This window comes from Motacilla alba, chromosome 1A, assembly GCF_015832195.1.
Source record: "Motacilla alba alba isolate MOTALB_02 chromosome 1A, Motacilla_alba_V1.0_pri, whole genome shotgun sequence".
NCBI classification, from domain to species: domain Eukaryota; kingdom Metazoa; phylum Chordata; class Aves; order Passeriformes; family Motacillidae; genus Motacilla; species Motacilla alba.
In genome coordinates this window covers 14,111,318-14,130,933 of record NC_052031.1, presented here as the reverse complement: position 1 = coordinate 14,130,933, position 19,616 = coordinate 14,111,318, and the positions used below count along the sequence as shown (strand labels likewise).

The window sequence follows — 19,616 nt, the reverse complement described above, 5'->3', positions numbered from 1 at the left end:
CAATTAATTTCTGTTGCAGATCCTGAATTTACAGTACTTAATTGCTTTAGCTACTTTACTTTTTTTTTTTTTTTTTTTTTTTTTTAGTGGTGCACTGGAAGCTTATGTTCAATCAGTGAGAACAAGAGAGGCAAAGGAGTTTGCACCAGTCTATCCCATAATGGTCCAGCTGCTGCAGAAAGCCATGTCAAGCCTTCAGTGAACACACCTGGACAATGCTCTCACACCAGGGAATGGATGGTGACACAGCTGGGGGCTTTGGTGCCACAGAGGTATTCACTGTTCATGTAAATCCTCCCCAAGTACACCAGCTTTACAATGAAACGTTTACCTACTTCATGTCTGAAACTTCTGTCTTCTTGCTTTATGTTGACATTACAGGAACTTACTTATACAGAAATATTGTAAGGAAATTGTACAACTTTTATGTGCTGTAAGTCTACATCTAATTGAAACATTCTTGAGCATTCCTTTTGAATTTAGAAAAGTATAAAATTAGAACTCAAATATTACAGTGTAATTGCTGAATATCTCAAATAAGGAAGCAGCTCTTTTCCTACAAGTAGAGTTTTAAACAGTTGAATACATTTTAGCTGTATTCAGAAAATTGTACTTTTGAAACGTTTGAATCATCAGTTTCCATCTAAAAATCACTAATTTTAACACAAGGAAAAATATTTATAACTAACCTAAATGCTTCTCTCTTGCACTGCTGTTTGCTTAGAAATAATTTATATTGATTTCAACTCTTCTTGCTTAAACTGTAATAAAGAACATTAACTATCCAATCCTGAAAATAGTATTTGAATTTCTTCACTAGCTTCCTAATGGCAAAGCATTAAAATATACTTTGGATGGGTTCACGTAAAGACTTCCATGCAGAATGTGCACATTGCTGCAGGGCTGACTTCATGATTAGTCTTCTGCATTTTATAAAATACACAACACCAAATTTTAATGAATTTATTTGAAATAATATACAAGAATATAGTGTGCCAAAATCTTAGGGGCAACATCATGTAGACGTGTCATAAACTGAAATTTACAGTTGTGATTCTTAAAAAAAAACCAACGCACAGCTGTTTAGTACAGGAAAAGCCATGATTGTAAATGTTCACAGCAGAAGCAATTGTAATCCTAACGCAGCTGCTCTAATTTTAGACAGTTGGAGGAGAAAAAAAAGTAAAGTGCAAGTCTTGCACATATAGTTAAGTGCAAAGTTTGCCCCCACCATAAAGATGTCTTATGGCAAAATAAAATATTGTAGAATATGTGGCAAAGACAAAACACAGAGTTATAACTATGATGGTGATGATTTCAACAGCACCACTTTTCTTGAGATAACGCTATTTATTGTTTCATCCTGTCCGGGCCATTGTTTCCACCACAAAACGACAGCTCTAACTAGTGCCAGCTGATGCAAAAATATCTCCCTTGTGGCTACAAGTTTTCTAAGTGGCATCCCAAGCAGCAGCTCCCTTGCTACATCACACCACACCCTCCATTCCCACGTTCTGGTAACTTGCTGGCAGCAGGGCAGGCTGGGAAGCTGGAAGCTGATAATACACTTTGCCATTTCAGAAAATCCCAGGCCCCAGAATCGCAATTAATAATACAGTTGTGCAATACATATTAATCAGCAATAAGAATCAATGTATATAAACAGCTGTTACATATTTTAAAATTCCCCTTTTTGTACATTTTCTTTTAAAAATAAACATTTATACATATCTCCTTCGCCTCTTTCTAAAGTACTTTAGCACCACAGGATATCCATTTTCAAGCCTATATTACCTGATACATAATGAAGTTTGGAAGAAAAATAAGGCAATTTGGTTTAAAATGCTGATAGTTTTTAGCTTACTTAATGTTCTATTGTAAAAAGCAAATCTGCACTCAGATCATTTCCACGATGGTGCCAGTATTTTATGGTCACACAGTCACAACAAATAGTAAGACCTTGATCTTGCATCTTCTTGCCATCAAGCAACAGCCATTTTGTAAATACAGAGTTACCAGGAAAATTCTGGCTTAATGCTGTTGTGAGCCCTGAGAAAAGAGAAGAGAAAATCGGGTTAGCGATTACCAGGCAAAGGGCCCAACACTTGTTTTCAAAGCCACAAGTATTTCTAATCATTGGTCAGTTATTCAGAAGAAAACAAAAAGGCCAAAACAGACAGTTTTATTCCCTGAACATCAAAAGACCATCATGACTTCTATGTCACAGCCTGGAGCCCACTGTCATTACAGAGTAAGGTTACCAGATTGCTAACAGCTCAGTTCCCTGAACTGGAACAATTATAAAGGGTATTTCCTGCTGTAACACTGAGGCAATGGGTTCTACAGATCCTCTTCTCTTGGCCTGAAGACTGTAGGGACAAGGAAAATCCTACTACAAGGCAGGGCAGGAAAGCCCTACTGAGGCAGACCCATCATTACTCAGCTACACACAAACACGCCTCTGAGTTGCTTGAGGCTCACAGGTGAGCTTGTGATCTCACCACCCAAAGCTCAAAACTGCAGTAGTCTAAGAGCAGAATAAATAAATAATATTATTTTAACTAAACCCACAAGGAAATGTAACAGAAGCTGTCACTGTTGATTAAAATAGAATGCAGTGAACAGAAAAACAGCTTGTTCCTAGCAGCTGGGATTTGGTGGAACCTTCTGCAACAAGGGACTGGAAACTGCAGAGAGTATGTGCAGCAGAAAGAAGCAACTCAGTGTTGGAGCATTTCTTATTCAGTCTTAAGGCAACACTTGCATATGCTCTTGAGAAAAAAGCCTCATTTACACATCAAAGGGTAACTTGAGGATGAAATATTACACCACATGGATGGAAGGTTTCACCAGCCATGTAGATGAAGTCCACACCACCCTTCAAGCTCCTACCCAGCCATTAAACGGAAGAACTTGGCAAGCACTGTGCACTTCAGTGATTCTTTCCTTCCAATCTACTTTTCTAGTTGAACAAGCAGAATCTCCTTTTTTTGGTGTTTGCTTTACATGATGTTTCAGCTTCAAAGCCCTTCTCTTTCTTAATACATCCCCCACCAACTAATACACTGCTGCAGACTCTTATATTGATAGCTTTCTACAAAGTGGAAAACAATTTCTTTTCCTATAGAAGTAGTGTTATCTGCTGTATTTATTTTACAGTTGGACAGACTAATAAATGAAATGGATTCACAAGGAAAAATTATTTTGCTCCTTCAATATCTTCATATATGCTGATATAAATTATGAGTAAGAAAACTAGAAAAAGGTAAAGAAAAAGCTTTTAGGCAAGATAAAAAAGTTCAGGTACAACCTTACGAACTCACTTCAAAGCAAAAAAACGCGTGCCCTTCCTTGCATTTCACAAGCACACTAACTTTCAGTACAACAGAATCCTCAGAACTCTCATAAAATATTCAGACAGACCCTCTCCTCATCTGTCTCCTGCCAAACTGCCAAAAGCAGCTTACACAACACAGGGGAGTAAATGAAGGTTTCAGCTACTAAGAAAGCAGCTTATTCTGAACGAAACACACTGTAGCCACCCGTCTGAACACATGTAACAGCATGAGGAACCTGCTTCACAAACATACAGAGTTCGTTCGTTTTCTTTTCCAACAGTCAGGATTTAAACGCTTCTGCTCCTCAGCCAAGGCCTTGGCTTCTAGTGTGTACATCCTTCTTTCCTCATTTTTCATTTTCTTCCACCTGTCGCCAAGTATCACACTTATGGCTCTGCAAGATAAATGTTTACAGTACAGTCAGGACACTGCTAAGAAATACCAGGATTTTACTGGTTTTGTTTTTTATCCGAACACTTTAAAAATATGTGGGTTAAATGTGGAATTAACACACAAGGAAGAAATCAGCTATATGTTAAAAAATGAAATAATCATATTTGTGATTAACTACTAAAAGAACTATGAGAAGATAAACAGCTAAGACTTCTGTGTTAGCTGAGCATGGGTCAGTGCACATTTTAACATTTCAAAGGGTGTACATACAGCAACTGGCATAAACCAGCAAAATAGAGATGTTACAAAAACCACCACCAAATGGCAACTCACATTTGTTTTGCCCTACTTTCATACTAGAAGATCATATGACAGATTTGCTGAAAATATGTTCTCTAATAATTAGAGCAATGAACTGAATATGACCTCAGCCAAATATTTGATTAACTGCAAGTCCCCATGTCTATTTAATCAATATCTGTAGCTTCTTCTACCTTTAATCCATCCTGGGTGAACATACTAGCAAGTTCCCATTCCTGTGCAAATGGAACCGTTTGTTCTAATATATCTGTCACCATTTCCAGAAACTGAATTAATTGCTTTCCTTACAAGACCTCTAGGTCTTTTGACAACATTTCTCTGTACTAGCCTGCCATATTGCTTAACTTCACTCCCAAATGTTGGATCAATATCCCATTAAAGCTTTAACTCCGTCTTTTAGCTGAATGAAAATCTCTAAACAACAGCTCTTTTATCAATGACTATTAAAGCTACAAAGGGGTTTGTACTTTGGCTTCAGATTACAGCAATGAGGGTTCTGTGACTGGCTCTAAGAAAAAGGTGGACACAACTAAGTCCTTTTCTTTCTCCTATTAATAAAGTTCCTTGATGGCAGCAGAGATATTCAGACAGAGTCAAGACAATTAGAGTGTCATCAACTATTTCCATAACATGGCACACACAGGAATCCTGAATGCTGTTCTGCACCACAGAAAAAAAACCTGGATTTGACTCCTGCAAGGGTGTGTGGTGCTGTTCAGGTTTCCCTGAGCTGCAGAGCACTCAGGGACCACATCCAAGGTGCCCAGACTGCCCTTGAGTCTGCACTGCCCTGTGCTCTGATGACTCCTTAGAGCAAACTCCTCCAGGGGACACCACAACCCATCGCCACCAAACCCATTTGCACAGCCTGTCTCTTTGGCAGTGAAATTTCTGGTTTTCTATCCAAACTGAGAACCCGTATCTTTGGTCTGTCATCAGAAGCAAACATACCCAGTTTAATTAGCAGATTTTTCACCTTCTGACAGTATCCAGAGGCATATCACCAGAAAGCTGTCTGCTCTGGGTCACCAGCTTGTACTAGATCACTCACACCCTCAGGAATGAACACGGTGACCCAGAGAGAGCAGGTCTGCACCATGAAATCTTTTAAACAAAAATATAATTTCCCTCATCTCTAGAAGGTCCACTACTCAAAGAATTTCTGAACACACAACCAAGTTCAACTACAGTTACAGTGTTACAGTGAAGAATATCTAGAAAATAAACAAGTGCAGCCCTAACAGCAGTTTTTCATACAGGATCTTGCAGTCCATTTAAGTATCAGGTGACTCTTGACTTGTGCTTTGAATGTTTACAAGCTCACTGTCTTGCTGACATGCCTTGAGCTGCTTTGTCTCAGAATAGGCCACTTAACTCAGAATACCTCAAGTTCTGTAATTTCTTACTCCCATAAGGAAATAACAGCCTTAAACATAAGAACCCCACTGTACAGAAGTGGCTACTATGTTGTAAGAGCTACACGGTAATCTGAAAATGACACAAACTTACATTTAAAAAACATGAGAGTTGCCTCACAGCAGCTAAATTAATGAATGCCTCAGCAACACATTAGTGACAGTAGCTGAATGCCTGTATCAATAATCACTAATGCTATTTCTGCCACCCTGTGTTTTATGGATGCCATGGAACTGCAGCCAAAAACTGCACTGCCTCCCAAGCAGGACAGTGAGCAGTGATTTTGAACCGTACTTGTAACTTTGTCATCCCTTTCCTTCAAGGTAAACCTGCTCACTATCCTGCTTGCTCACAAATACTTAGTTCATTTTCACATCCATGCAGCCACAGCTTCAGTTCACTGCATCCATTTGAAATCAGCATTTTCAACTAAATTGATAACCATCATAAACTTTCCTGGCTGACATTCTGTTCCATTTCTCATTGATAGTTGCAATCAGTGTGAAGGCAGCAGATCTGCTTCACTGAACTTACTATAAACATTACACAACATCATTGTCAGGACACACAAGACTGGCTGGGATTTCTTTGGCAGGATTTTATATTTCAGCACCAGTTACAGCCTCCTTATTAGAACATTATAAAATAGTAAAACCCCTTTCAAAGCCCTGCCAACTTTAATTTTTACCAGATTTAGTTCAAGAATTTTTATGTCACAATGCCATTTTTACAGTAACAGCTTTTATAAAATTACATACAGTAAAAAAATCTGATGGTAAGATCAGTCCATGTTTGTGTATTTTGGTTTCTATTCACATATGCACAATTAGCACCAAATATTACTTAAAATATATGTAATGAAAATCTTAACAAAAAGTGTTTAAAAGCAAACATGCTAGAGATTAAGAACAAAGGAACAAACTAACAAAGACTCGTTTCCCAAACACAGTCATACAATTCTTCCTGCAAGTTCCAACAGTTGAATGCCTTCAGGACAAGAAAAATTTGGCAATGTGCTGTATGGATGATGATCTTTGAGGTACTCTAACTGATCAGTACTCCACTCTTCAGTAGGATCCACAGACTGGAAATAAATGCTTGTAACTTCAGAACCACTTTGCAATAATATGTCAAGACTTAATTAGAAGAACCAGAAACTCCCTTTTTTCCATTACAGCACACGAGCAGAGCACCACATCACTGTAAACAACAGTTTTGTATTTATGCCTCTGCCAGTGCACACATACGTGTATCAGTTGCTTTACCCCAATGTTTTATCAGAAGGTAAGTTTGCCAAAAATGGTTTGTATTGAGTTCACTGAGTACTGAAAATATTCACAGTCCATTCATAAACCACCCTTTATGTTAACATCTTTCAAAACTTATTCTTAAAACAATATACACGTTTTATTTCAAATGCAACATTTAGCCTATATAAATCTTAAAGTGAGACACAGATATTCTTTTAACTCACCAGTAATAGCAAAACTATAGTTTGTATCATTACCTGTTGTCTTTCCCTGGATACATCTGAGTGTATTCAACTCTGTATTTTTTGGCAAAAAGCATGAAGGCATTCATTGGTCTTTTGCACTTGTTTGGAGAAGTGGCACTCACAGTACTTGCAGTCCCTGAGCTGTGGCTTTTGCCAGCTTTGCTGTACAAAGGATTGGAGGAAAGATGTGACGATGCAGCAGAGGCACAGTTTTTACTACTGCATTCTGATCTCTCAGCATCTGGATTGTTTGCTCCCCCACAGGACAGCGAAGCGCGACGCTGGCGAGCCATGCTGCTGAGCACATACACTGCAGAGGAGTCCATCGGGGTAAAATCGTAACTACAGGGAAAAGACACATCATAAAGCCATCCAGTAGTTTTCATGTACAACCCCTAAATATCTGTTCACTCTTCAATTTTACTACAATTCTAGTATTTTGCCCTTTTTTGTGTGACATAATGATTTGTGCTTGATGTGGATGTCAGTGTGAAAACCAAAAAATGACAGGACTTTGGCAGGTAAGTTAGTGTTTTCTTCAGTGTGATGAAGGCTGCAACTTTCCATGTTCTGCTATGTACTTTCCTCAGCTATGTATCTGTTAACTAAACTGTGTCTTAAAACTTCATTCTCTTTTTAAACACACTCTTTTCTTTCTGCTTTTGTCCTTACCATAAATCAAATCTGATCAGTAAATGACAGGTACAGAAAGGAAAGAAATGCTATGAATTCACTTGCAAATACATACAAATGGCAAATATGAAGCCGCCATATTAGAATAAATTATATTATACTATATTCACCTCAGTCCAAATAACTTCTCTGGGCAGAATAGATCCTATTTTACAGGCAAAGCTTCCGGCGAGGTTGCAGCCCTGCAGAGCCCCGTGGCTCGGCACTCCTGGGCGCTGCGCTGGCCAACGCCTGCCCTCTAGTGACGACACCGCGACATTCCTCCTCGAGGGACGCAAACAGCCTCGGCCGCTTGTTTCCATAAACTCACACCTCCAAATGCGACAAACTCTTGCAATTTTTAGCTGACCAACAACTGCAATTAACTTCTAATCACTAAAGAAGCAGTTTTACTCCACAGACTGTTACCATCTCCAGTTGGGAAAAACACTCTTGGAAAGGGGCTACTCGATCATAATCTGAACCACTAAGTTAACACCACAGGTAAACATAGAAGGTATATATGCTAAGGCTCCTCGTACCTATTGCTCAGTGTGGCTATAGTCGCATGATTTATGGCCAAAATAAGGGTTTTGAAAAGCTTTGTTGTGAACACCAAGTAGAACTACTGGCAAGGAAATACTGCATGTGGCAGTCCAGCCCCCATCTGCAAAGGAAGCTCCTCTAGTGGGACAGAACCACACAGAAGAGTGGAGCCAAACTTTTCCCTCAGGAAAGTACAAAGCAGCAAAGAAGGGATAATGCTGACCATCTTGCAGGCTATCACAAGATAAGGAGAAAGGACCTGTTCTACAACAGGCCAGCACCCTTCCTATTTCTAATCTTCCCATAACACAGAAACAGAATTTTGTTTTTAGTTCTTCTGTCCTGTTATCACAGCTGCAGCTGCTGCATGCTCCTTACTCAGTCACTCCCTTCTGCCCAGAGAGACAAGGAATTTGAAGTACAAGGCAGTATTCAGCTGAGCTGCAAATTAGTAAGGAGCCAGAAATGCAGATTTTTCAGTGAGATGTAGCTACCATGATTCTAACAGCTAACTTGGAGTAACCAGGAGTTAAGAAAAACACTCAGAGAGCAAATGAGTGAAGCCAAGCAATCTGAACTTGTTCTATGCCACACTGAAATCATACAAGAGCTCCCAGGGCTTGAACTGCAAAGAGCATCTTAAATTCCTTTTTTTCTGTTGTAATAAACCAAAGTGCGACTAGATTAAAAACAGATGCTAAAAAGACACTGACATCATAGGGAAAGATGGATTTTACTAAACCTTAAAATCTCAAAATAGTATGGAAAAATTATTTCCTTAGAATCTTAGTAATTTATGTTGAACAGGACCTCTGAAGGTTATCTGGTTGAAGTTCTAGCTCAGGTAAACCCCAAAGTGAATCAAATTCTGAAGTTAGGGAAGTTTAATCTAATAAAAATAATGCCAAAAAACACAATACACAAAAATAAGATTATGAGCACACTGTATTCTAGAGCCACTGCACATGCATTTACCACTAAGAAACTACTCAGATAATTCAGACGTATTGTTGCATATGAAGCATGAGATAACAGCTGGCAGACACACTATTATCAGAAAATTGTACTAGGTTTTTCAAACATAATCCACTTTGCCTGGAGAATTTATAAAGACAATATATCTATTTTTGCTGCTTTATCTAATCTGCCTTAAACTATCATAAAAACAGGCTAAAAAGTTATTTCACTCCAAGGCACTACTTTGCAGTTTAGCAGAGCACATAATTACACAGCTTTCCTAGTACTAATTTTTCCCTATCATTTATCTTGTATTGCCAAAACTATTCTCTTTCCTCTATATAATGCTTAAAATTCTTCCAGACTTAAGGTGCCTACTCATTAAATACAAGAACCACTGAGGCCACTTTATCCAAAAATTACCTTTTAAATGTATCAAAAACACCTGAATCATCAAAGTTAATGGCATCAGGGTGTCCAGGAGGTAGACACAGATCTCCAAGATGCATTTCACAGCATGGAATGCCATGCTGTACCACAGTCAAGCTTGGATAAAAAGATGACCAACCTGAAGTGGTAAAGAGTTAAATTAGACAAACGGCCAGACAATCTCTCCAGTTCTTTATTGGAGCAATCCTGTATCTTGAAATTACATAATTTTTTTATAAAAATGTTTTGATGTAGTTTCTTTCACACAAAAGAAAAATCAGAAACTTACTTAGGTAATTCTTATTGTAAACAGTTTATTTTTATCTCAAATAAAATCTCCTTCTAGCAAAAAAAGAATCAAATCCTGGAGACTTTTACCACCAGAAGTTCCATTTTTAGCAAGTGAGAAAAGCCTCCCTTATTTGCAGTTTTCCTGTCTCCCCCACCCCGGCCTTTCTGCTTTCCTGAGCTCCATTGATACACTCAATAAAATCTTTCCTTATGAGATAGGCAGTATTCCAGGAGCTTTATGGCTTTACAGGTTTTTTGTTTGTTCATATTCCAGATTTCTTTAGAAAGACAGTAAACTGTTTCTACACCACAACTTTTATCACTTTCATGAACATTATGGGATGCCAACAAAATCTGCAGTCACTTTCTGAGAATATTTTAATATGCAACCAAGCTTACTTGAGGTATTTCATACCTTTATTTTTAACATAAAAGGGATGATCGAGTCTGCATTCTACGGTAAGCAGGCCATCCTCCACTGTGCCGGGATCAAAAGTCAGCTTCAGCACTGACTCACCACAGGAAATGCTTTCTTCATGAGAAATCAACTTCAAACCATTGGAACCATAGTCCTGTTAACACACATACAGTTCAAAACATTTCCCCCAAGAAAAGCATATACCTGTGCATACTCTAGGTGTATACTCATCATCATACATTGTATTAAAAAATAACAATATTCTAATTTGCGTTTCTATCTCGCTAGAAATTAATAAAGATGACATACATTCAAAACATACATAAATTAATTCAGTTCAAGTGTCTTTCTGTGAGACCCACAAACAGCAGAGTGATCAGCTCTAAACAACATTAATGTCAACCTATTTTCCTGAGACAGTAATTAAGGCAGAGGGGGAATGTAAGAAACAAAGTATTTGCTACAGGTATTGCAGGTAGTTTGTCAGAACTAACAACTACCTTGTAAGGACTGACTGGGAGATTTTCCTCTTTTCCACAGCTTTCAGATCTTGCAAACTCTTCAACATCCTGCCATTCTTTATTGCGTCCTTTGTGAAAGCACAAGCGAGAGCCTAACAGATTTTTTTCAAGGAAAAGAAGAACATTAGTGTTAGGTTAAAAAGTCTGTGCTACAAGGAAAGAAACCTACAAGATAAAACAAATACTTATTTCATGACACATGTTATTTTACCTTTTAGAAAACAATGCCAGACAGTTGAGGGCCAGGAATGGCACCATCCTAAATCATCATCATCTGAAAGTGATGACATGCAGAAAATGCCGGATTCTGATTCACTATTTGCCTATTAAAAGAAAGCAAAATGGTGTCGGTATTTTACTGCAGAGCATTTTAGGGCTGGTCTTACATGTCTTAAGACAGTCTCTAATTTGCACTTGTGGCATCATTTTACTTAAATACTAAGAGGAATGTAACATGAAGACAAAGATTAAAGGAATGCAGTAAGTGTGAATGGATTCTTTCATCTGCTTTTCTGAGATGCAACCTGACATTTTTGGGTTTCCTTCTCTGAGATTCATGTCATCCCTATGGATTTTCTTACGTTCATGTGTAAGCATTTTACGCCTCATCATTCCTTAGTCATCTACAGAATCATTTAAAGCACATTACTCTATGGTCCAGTTACTGGAAAGCTGTAGGCTCAAGGCAGTTGTAGATAAATCCCTGGAGAGAATTCACTGTTGTTAACAGACAAATTTTTCAGATACCAATTAATGTATGGGAAAAGGAGACACAGGACTGATGGGTTTTGTGCCTCTCAAAGGAGAGGGATCCATATTTCCTTTTGAAGCATCAAATGAGATAACAGTGTTTTAAAGATTGCTGTAAAAGGAATCACAATAGAAGCAGAGCCTTCTTAGAAAGTGATCTTGTCACAAAAAATATGAAGTAGCACTACAAGCCTACCCTGTGTGGTAAAAAGAAAAGTAACAGAAAATCTGGCCTAAAAAGCAGTAATATTAACACTAAACAGATTTTTTTAAGCTAGCTTCCCTTGTAAAAAAATGTAACCCATTGCTCATACGTTTATTTTAAAAATGTTTCAGAACAACTCACCCTTTCATGTCTGACTGGTGTTTCATCCACATCATTCTTGGAGAAGTTAGGATCATTGTTTGAAGATCCTGGTGGAGGACGTGCATAGGAATGTAAACTTTTGCTTGTTGCTATTATGCGAACAGGAGATGATCTACAATAGAAACATGTATTTTAAAATATCTCAGATTAAGACAACATGAGACTTTGCTGCCATTACTCTAAAATGCTTTTATTGCAAATATTTCTGTTTGCATGAACTGAACACCAAACAAACCTCCCACACACTAGTATTTCAACGGGATGATTAAAGGGCACAAGCTCAGGCAAAAAGAACGCTTAGCATAACTCCTGCATAGGTTCCATATAGCACCCAAATGACAGTATTACTTCCACGGTGGCATCTCCTTAGCACAATGCTCAGGTTTTTACAAATTTTCTGATTAAAAACCTAAGAAAAGCTGGACAATAAAAAGTGAAGCCCAGAAATTTCCAAGATCCCACACGTGCTGCTCACAGCCTTACAGATCACAAACCTGAGACAGTTACCACTAAAATACACATTGCATTAGATTTCCAACTAGCTGTTTAAAAAAAAAAAACCCAAAACAAAAAATCCTGAAGTCTGCGCACTAGAAAGCTTTGAGAATTTAATGTAGAAATTCCTCTTAGTTTTTATCTGCTGATTCACATGAGGCAAATGTCCATAATTTCTGAGCCTGCTGTGGATAGGCAGTGTCTTTACATCATCCTATGTCATTCACAGCTGGAAACTAAGCAGCTTTTGCACCAGGCTCTGAGATGAGGTCTGGGCATACTTTCACAGAACAAATAAAAAGACCAAACAATAGGGCTCCAGTTCAAAGTCAAAATATTTCCTTCAAAGAGTGAAGGAAATATTTTGGAGACAGGATTATAAATCTCTGTAGTTCAAAACTGAAATGAGTGTCAGTACCTGTTATAAAAAGCGCACTGCATCAAAGGACTCTGAGGACTTGTGGCTATATTTGCTAATTCTGTCAACCAGTTCACCCCATTCTCACAAGAATAAGCATTTTCTGGATTGCTGTTTGAGGTATGTTGGCTCCATGAAGGCCTTGAACATTCCTGATGTGAAACATCAGCACCAAGCTGAAAAAGTGCAGGTGGGGTAGAATCTGTCTGCACAGCCTGTAATTCAGGAAGATCATCTACAAACAAATGCACAAATTACCATAATTATAATCAATTCTTTGCTGTCTACTCAATTTGACACCAAAACTTGCAAATTTGGTGAAAAAAAAAAAGAACCACAATAAAGTAATTTTATTTTCTCATATGACAACTACCAACATTTCACAAACCCTGTTCATAAAAATGGACACAGATATAGTAACATCTCCAGTCAATTATATATTCACACAAGAAATTTAAGAAAAAATTGGGTAACTAAATAAAAATGTAGTTCTGATTTTCAAGTTTTTACTAGATTGACCAGTTTACACAGAACTGTACTGCAGTATTATTAAAAAAAAAACACGCTTCACTAAAATACAAAAATATTCCACAACAGACAACTAAATTAATCTGTACTTGAAGGTATGACACTAAAAAATTCAACATCAGACCATGTTCAAGGTAAAAGGTTTCCAGCAGGGAACCAAAGTTAAATGACTCAGATTAAATAAATCATGAAAGCTGGATATACAGCCTGGTAGGGTGAATTCCCATCAACAATATACACTTTTCCTATCCCATACAGAGAAACAGAAAAGATCCCAGCTTGTTAACAGAAATCTGTGCTATGTGCTGTCATGTAACTAAGTATCATTATTCTTAATCATTCCACAATTTAAATTAAATGTGTTAATATTTCACAGATCATATTGATGCTTTCTAAGGTATATGCTGTTTTTGTCCAATCAGTAAGAACTAATCTTCCTCTATCCCAGAACCTTTATTTGCAGATCTAAAGCAACATGATTCCTTTAGGAGGAGCTCTTGAGCTTTCTGTTTGTTTTTCTTGTGCCAAAAAACCCTGCTCCTCTGGGGATTAGAAGCAGAAATTTGTGGCTCGGAGTTCAAGAACATATTTGAGTCAACAGGCCAGTGTGTCAGAACTGGAAATGGGTTAAAGGGAAAAGTGACTGCAAATACCTTTGGATGTCACAATTCCCTGCTCTACAAAAGTTAAAAATCAGCAATTTCTTTCAATCAACTTCCAGTAATTTCAGTGTAGGAAATCTAAAACAAACTTCAGAATTCAGTTTCCTCTGAAAAAATCGTGTTATTTACCAAGTTCCATGTGCTCATCACAGGATGCATATCCAGGAGAAGAGGGCAGGTTTTCATTACACTTCAGCAACTCCAGTGAGTCGTTCATCCCTGAAGTTCTCTTGTCCACTACCAGAAGGAGTTTCTGAACTGCATTAGGCATTTGATTTGTCTTCACTTCCCACACCATGTTAGGACGCTCCAAAGTATCTGACTTTAGAAACACAGAGGTTAGAAATGTGTATACATGTGAACTGTTCTAAGTTGCATCTGATATACTACTTCATTACCAGGGCCCTCAATCCTCATTAGTCTGTTGAATATCACAGCAAATTTTAGGGGTGTCTTGGCACAATCTTGTACAATCCTTACATAAAACCCTGGCCACTTGAGTTTCTAGTATCTTGAAGAATGGAGACCCCCTGGCACTTCCCCTGTTCCAGTAGCCACTCTTGCTGTAAAGAAGCTGTTCCTCATGCAGGTTTGAACTTCCCACAGCCTGTGCCCACTGCCTTTAAGAGCCTGGAGTTACCTCAACCATCACTCAAGCCAAGATAAACAACATTCACTTGGTACCCTAAGCCACTCAGACCATCACAAAAGGCAATCAGACAAGATTTGATTTTGGCTAATCTGTCCTGGCTATTCCACACAACTTCTTGCCTTACAAAGAGGCGGACATGGCTGTCAGAAGAATGTGCCCCATAAAACACCTGAAGGCTACGGCTGATCAGTCTGTAGTTTCACACATCCCCCTCCTTGAAGCCTGGTGTGACATTTTCTTTCTTCCCGTTATTGGGAGCCATCCTGCCACCAAATCCACTGCTTTTCGGAGACCATCCTCACAATACATCCGTGCCCATGGCAGGGAGCTTGGAACTAGATGACCTTTAAGGTCCCTTCAAACCTAAACTATTCTGTGACCCACGACTGACACTGGCCTGGAGGGATCCCATCTGGTGCCACTGCCTCATGCACAGACACCTCACAGAACCAGCCTGCCCCTCACTTGCTCTGCATCTACCACAGACAAAGAAGTGTCTTGCTCTCTCAGAGGCAAGTTGCTACACCCAGGGACTTGAGGAACCTGGGAACAGGCCTGGAGAATGATTTCAAAGCAAAAATGCTGTCCTCAACGTTGTGAGATCAGGCCTCCTCTGCCATTTAGGATCAGGCCCACGTTTTCCCCAGTTGCCCTTTCAGCACTGGTGTCTCTGCAGAAGCCTTTTCCACTACCCTCTCATCTGTGGCCTCCAGGAAGAGTCTCAAACACACTGGACTCCTAACATCCTTCACTGTGCTGCAAATGGAAAGATAAAGATGCCTCTACTGGAAGATTTCCCTTCAGTTTCATTTCCCCAAATCCTAGTAAAGTAACATTTATACCAAACCCACTATGTTAGACCACCTTCAGCAGAGAACTGTGTGCTTATTCTACACAACCACTGTCTCTAAAACACGGTAAACAATGTTATTCCAATCTTTAGTAATTTGGTTATCTACTTTTTTTTTTCTTTAAGATGAGGATGAATTAAAGCTACCACAACATGATTAGCTGGTACTTTATTGAAGTCTCCTTGAAAAAATAATCATGAGTCTTTCACAAAAAAGCAGAATACAGCTCATAAGAAAGAAAACCTGAGAAGTCTACCATATGCACATCCACTAAGTAAGCTACATTAGAGAAATATCAACAATAGCTGAGAAAAGTGCAATATTTTCATATCACAGAATGACTGGGTTGGAAGTCATCTAGTCCAGCCCCTCTCTACTCTAAAGTAGGTTTGCCTACAGCAGGTTGCACAGGATCTCATCCAGGAGGGTTTTGGCTGGAAAATTTCTACCCTTCTGATCTCCTAATCTAACCTTCTGATCTCCTAATCTTTCAAATATATGCAAAACTTACATAAACTTGCATGCTAAACATAAAACAGTGTTTGATTCTACTCAAATGGCACTACTACAAAGCTACATCAGCTTATTCTGATTTTAAGGTGGAAAAGAAAGTTCACAGAAATGAGAACACACAACTCAAACGATCAGTGACATTATTTTCACCTCCAGAAAATATCTTTAACAAAATTTATATCCCTGTCATCCATGAGGGACAGTAAAATTACAGAACACCACAAGAGCAGACAGCTCAGTTATTTCTGAACAGAAAAACCAGACCTCAGTAGTATAGGTCAGGACCTTGAAGATTATCTCCAACTAATCAACTCTGAAAAGCCACTCCTTGTTTTTCTGGCTTATCTACGTCTTTCCCTCCTTCTGCCCTGTTGTTTGTTTTATTTTTCCCTCTATTTTTTCCTCTCTTCCTTTCCCATTTTCCTTCCAAAATGAAGAAGCAAACTTATTTCTAGAACGTTACCTTCTCCTTCCTTCCTGCCAGGTGCCAAGACTTGAAAGTCCGTGTCCTGGCATCCCAACACTCTGAAGGTCAGAGATAAGGTACAGATACAAAATGCTGGTCTGACAAGAAAGATACTTGTTTGAGAAATGAGTTATTTCCCCAAGTCACAAGAATTTCTCCAAACCAAAGCCATCTGTGTACAAAAGCCAAAAAATCCTCTAGTAAATGAATTACAATGAAATTGAAAGAGAATTACAAAGAAAAACAAAGTGCCCAACTTTATTTTTCAATTTTTTAATTCCACTTGATTAAAGCCTGCTTTGGACATCATGTCCTTCTCATCTCCTCAGCCTTTCAGTGGTTTGAACATGATTGGTCATTAACTAGCGTGTAGAGATTTTTTTAAATTCAACTTCATGTTGAAAATTTGTTGTGTCAGATGTTGTCTAGAACCATGCTTCACAGGACTGTAATTACTGCGGCTGTCTTTGGAGGCTAAATGAAATTATTACCTTGTGCTTTAAAGTAAGTGAATTTGTCACACTAAAACAAATGGCACTACTAACAAAGACTTTATTAATTGAACCTCGTCTATTTCTGAGGGACAAAAATAAACTTGGGAGAAAAGTAAATAAAGACTGTGGCCGAGAAAGGGCTCAGCAGGAACTGGGCAGCATCCACCCAAACCGCACTGCGCAGGAATGCCTGGGTGGAAGTGCTTCCCGTGGCTTTTTCCTTCTGCTATTTGCCTTCCTTCCTCCAGCCTACTGACGAAGTTTCAGGCCAGCAATACGCCTGAGCAATAAGCTGGACGAAGTTTAATTTGAAGAACAGCTCCTCCAAGCAAAACACAACATACTGGCAAGACTGGATCTACACCAGGGACTTTTCCTGGCGCAGCTGCTTTGATCAGGAATCCTCGCTGCGCATCCCCGGCCGTGCCAGAGCGCGCAGCCGAGGCACGGCGTGATTCACCATGTTTTCGAAGCCCGGGCGGCCTGCTCGCTGGCGCAGGGCGGGCCGCGCTGCCCCCGCCGCCCCGGCCCGGCGGCGGGCCCCTGGGCACGGCGCTGCCGGGGCGGCCGGGGGGCGGCGGAGCGCCGGGAGCGGCCCCCGAGCGCCCCTCGCCCGCCGCCCCTCAGGGGCTCCCCCGCCCGTCACGTGACCTTGTTTACACCCGCGGCCGCACGGCGCACGCGCGCTCGGCCCCATTCATTCGAACTGCGTAACACCGGCCCGGGGGGGCCCCCCCGCGCCCCGGCCGCCGCTCCCCCCGCGCGGCTCCCCCGCACCCACGGGCGCCCCGAACACCGCCCGGCCCCCGCGGCCGCTGCGCCCGCAGCGGGCACGGCGCCCTCGCTCTGACAGACCGCGGCGGGCAGCCGCTCCCCGGGGAAAACAAGCGGGGGGACAACCCCCCTATTCCGCTTGTTTTCGTGGTTTCAAAGGGCACAAAGAGGGCCGGCACACCCCGTGAGTTTAAACCCAGCGGTGCGGCAGGGTGGCGGCTCCGCGGAACCGGTCAGGGAAAGGCGCACAGTAAACAATGTCCGCTGTTCCCGTCGCCGTCAAAAGACTGGACCCCGCGACCTCTCCGGCTCCACCTGCGACCGCTATCACTGCTGTCTGACCTACCGAACCCCTCCCGTCCCCCGCCGGAGCCTCGCAGACCCCAAAAGCGGCAGCTCGAAACTTTGTAGCACTTACCGAACCCGTCGCCATTACCGAGCTCCCCTCGGCTGCCCCCCCGCCCCGTCCTCATGATTGGTCCCGCCCCCTACAGGGGCAACTCGGGCGCTGAGTGGCCAGAGGCGACGTTGCTCAATTCGTAGCCGCTTCCTATTGGCTGGCTGACCTGCCTGTCAGGACTCCGCCCGGAGGGCGGGCATGTTTTGACTCTCCCGCACAGCGGATTGCACCGCGCCGCACATCAATCACCCCCATGCGGCGCTCCGATTGGCCGCTGTCACCGCCAGCGCGCGCGGAAGCACTCTGGGAGCTGTAGTCACCACGGCCGCCCGCGCCTGCCCACGGGCCCGCGATAAGACGACAGCCCCCAGGATGCCCCGCGCGCCGCGGCGATGGTAAACAAGCGGCGCGGGACACGTGTGCCCGGCCGGGCGCCCCCCGCCGCCCCGCGCGGCCCCGCCGGCCCGGCAGCGCTTGGCGGAGCGGGCCCGCGCTGGGCCCCAGCCACGGCGGCGGCGCGGAGGGCAAAGGAGGTTGCTAAAGGTCAGGCAGTGAGTCAGCAGCTGCGCTCGGCCTCCGCGCTGGCCTCGTCCCTCGCCGCTCTTTCATTGAAAAGCCACTGGTGGGAGCTTAGGCCCAAAGTACAGCTTGGGGTTGGGAGGAGAAAATAAATTAAATCCGTGCAAGTTTATCAGTCCAGGAGTGTTTCCCAGACAGTCCCATACATTTATTGCCAAAATAACAGTGTGGTTTGGTTAGACATTACTATTAAGACATTTTTCCCACTTTTACCCATTAACTCCAGGAGACTTGAGAGACAAGACTCCTCCAGAGACCACATCTTTGTCACAAAACAGATTGATTACTATGCATGATGTGATACAAAGCAAGAACATGCACAATTCAGAAATAGACATATTTTAGAAACTGAGGACAGATATAATATTTTGCAACTGTTGGGATTTTTCCAACAAATGCACTTCTTTCTTAGCCTGCTGTCAACATCATTCCAGAAATGAGAATGTGTCCTAAATCCTGTCTCAGAACCTTTGCTGTTGTTTGGTATCTGTGCCAGTTCTGCCTTTCAGGGATGCTAACATAGCACTGCATGAAAAGAAGGAAAAAAAAAAAATAACACAAGTTAAAGCGAACTGGTTCCCTGTTTGGTTAGTGGCCACTAGAGGGAATGCTGGATTGTTGTTCCCACAGGCCTCCAAGGCCTACAAAGGTAACACAATTTAAAAGGAAACTATACCATCTTTGTATTTGGCATCATGACACACTTACTTAGTCTGCAGATGTCGTTGGCACATCAGTTTGAGATTTTCCTTTTCCATGAAGTAATAGTTTGCCTGTCAGTAAAGTCATTGCCAGCTGTAGGCACTGTTTGAAGACAGATATTGCTCTGAAAAACACCCAGTATCTTCTGCAGTGTGAACTGGAAACTAT

At 41.2% G+C, this 19,616-nt stretch overlaps 2 protein-coding genes across 3 annotated transcripts in view; one reads left to right on the top strand and one right to left on the bottom strand.

The window, feature by feature from the left end:
• The window catches only part of COG5 (component of oligomeric golgi complex 5), a 175,160-nt gene extending 174,025 nt beyond the window's left edge, over positions 1-1,135 (top strand). Inside the window, exon 22 of the mRNA XM_038153486.1 lies at positions 88-1,135. Within this exon, the coding sequence (XP_038009414.1) occupies positions 88-202 (115 nt within the window). The 3' untranslated portion in view covers positions 203-1,135. The remainder of the gene's footprint in view (positions 1-87) is intronic.
• On the bottom strand, positions 951-18,315 carry HBP1 (HMG-box transcription factor 1). 2 transcript variants are annotated; one of them, XM_038153488.1, is made up of 11 exons: positions 18,186-18,315; positions 14,147-14,339; positions 12,828-13,062; positions 11,894-12,026; positions 11,009-11,120; positions 10,777-10,889; positions 10,274-10,430; positions 9,562-9,706; positions 6,976-7,305; positions 3,591-3,732; positions 951-2,049 (listed from the first exon to the last, which is right to left on the bottom strand). In XM_038153488.1, exons 1-11 carry the CDS (start codon positions 18,198-18,200, stop codon positions 2,032-2,034), a joined length of 1,593 nt encoding a protein of 530 aa, XP_038009416.1. In that variant the 5' UTR covers positions 18,201-18,315; the 3' UTR covers positions 951-2,031. The 2 variants fall into 2 exon arrangements, with proteins under 2 accessions (XP_038009416.1, XP_038009417.1); XM_038153489.1 differs by lacking the exon at positions 18,186-18,315 and adding an exon at positions 17,338-17,521.
• Positions 18,316-19,616: the final 1,301 nt, after the last annotated feature.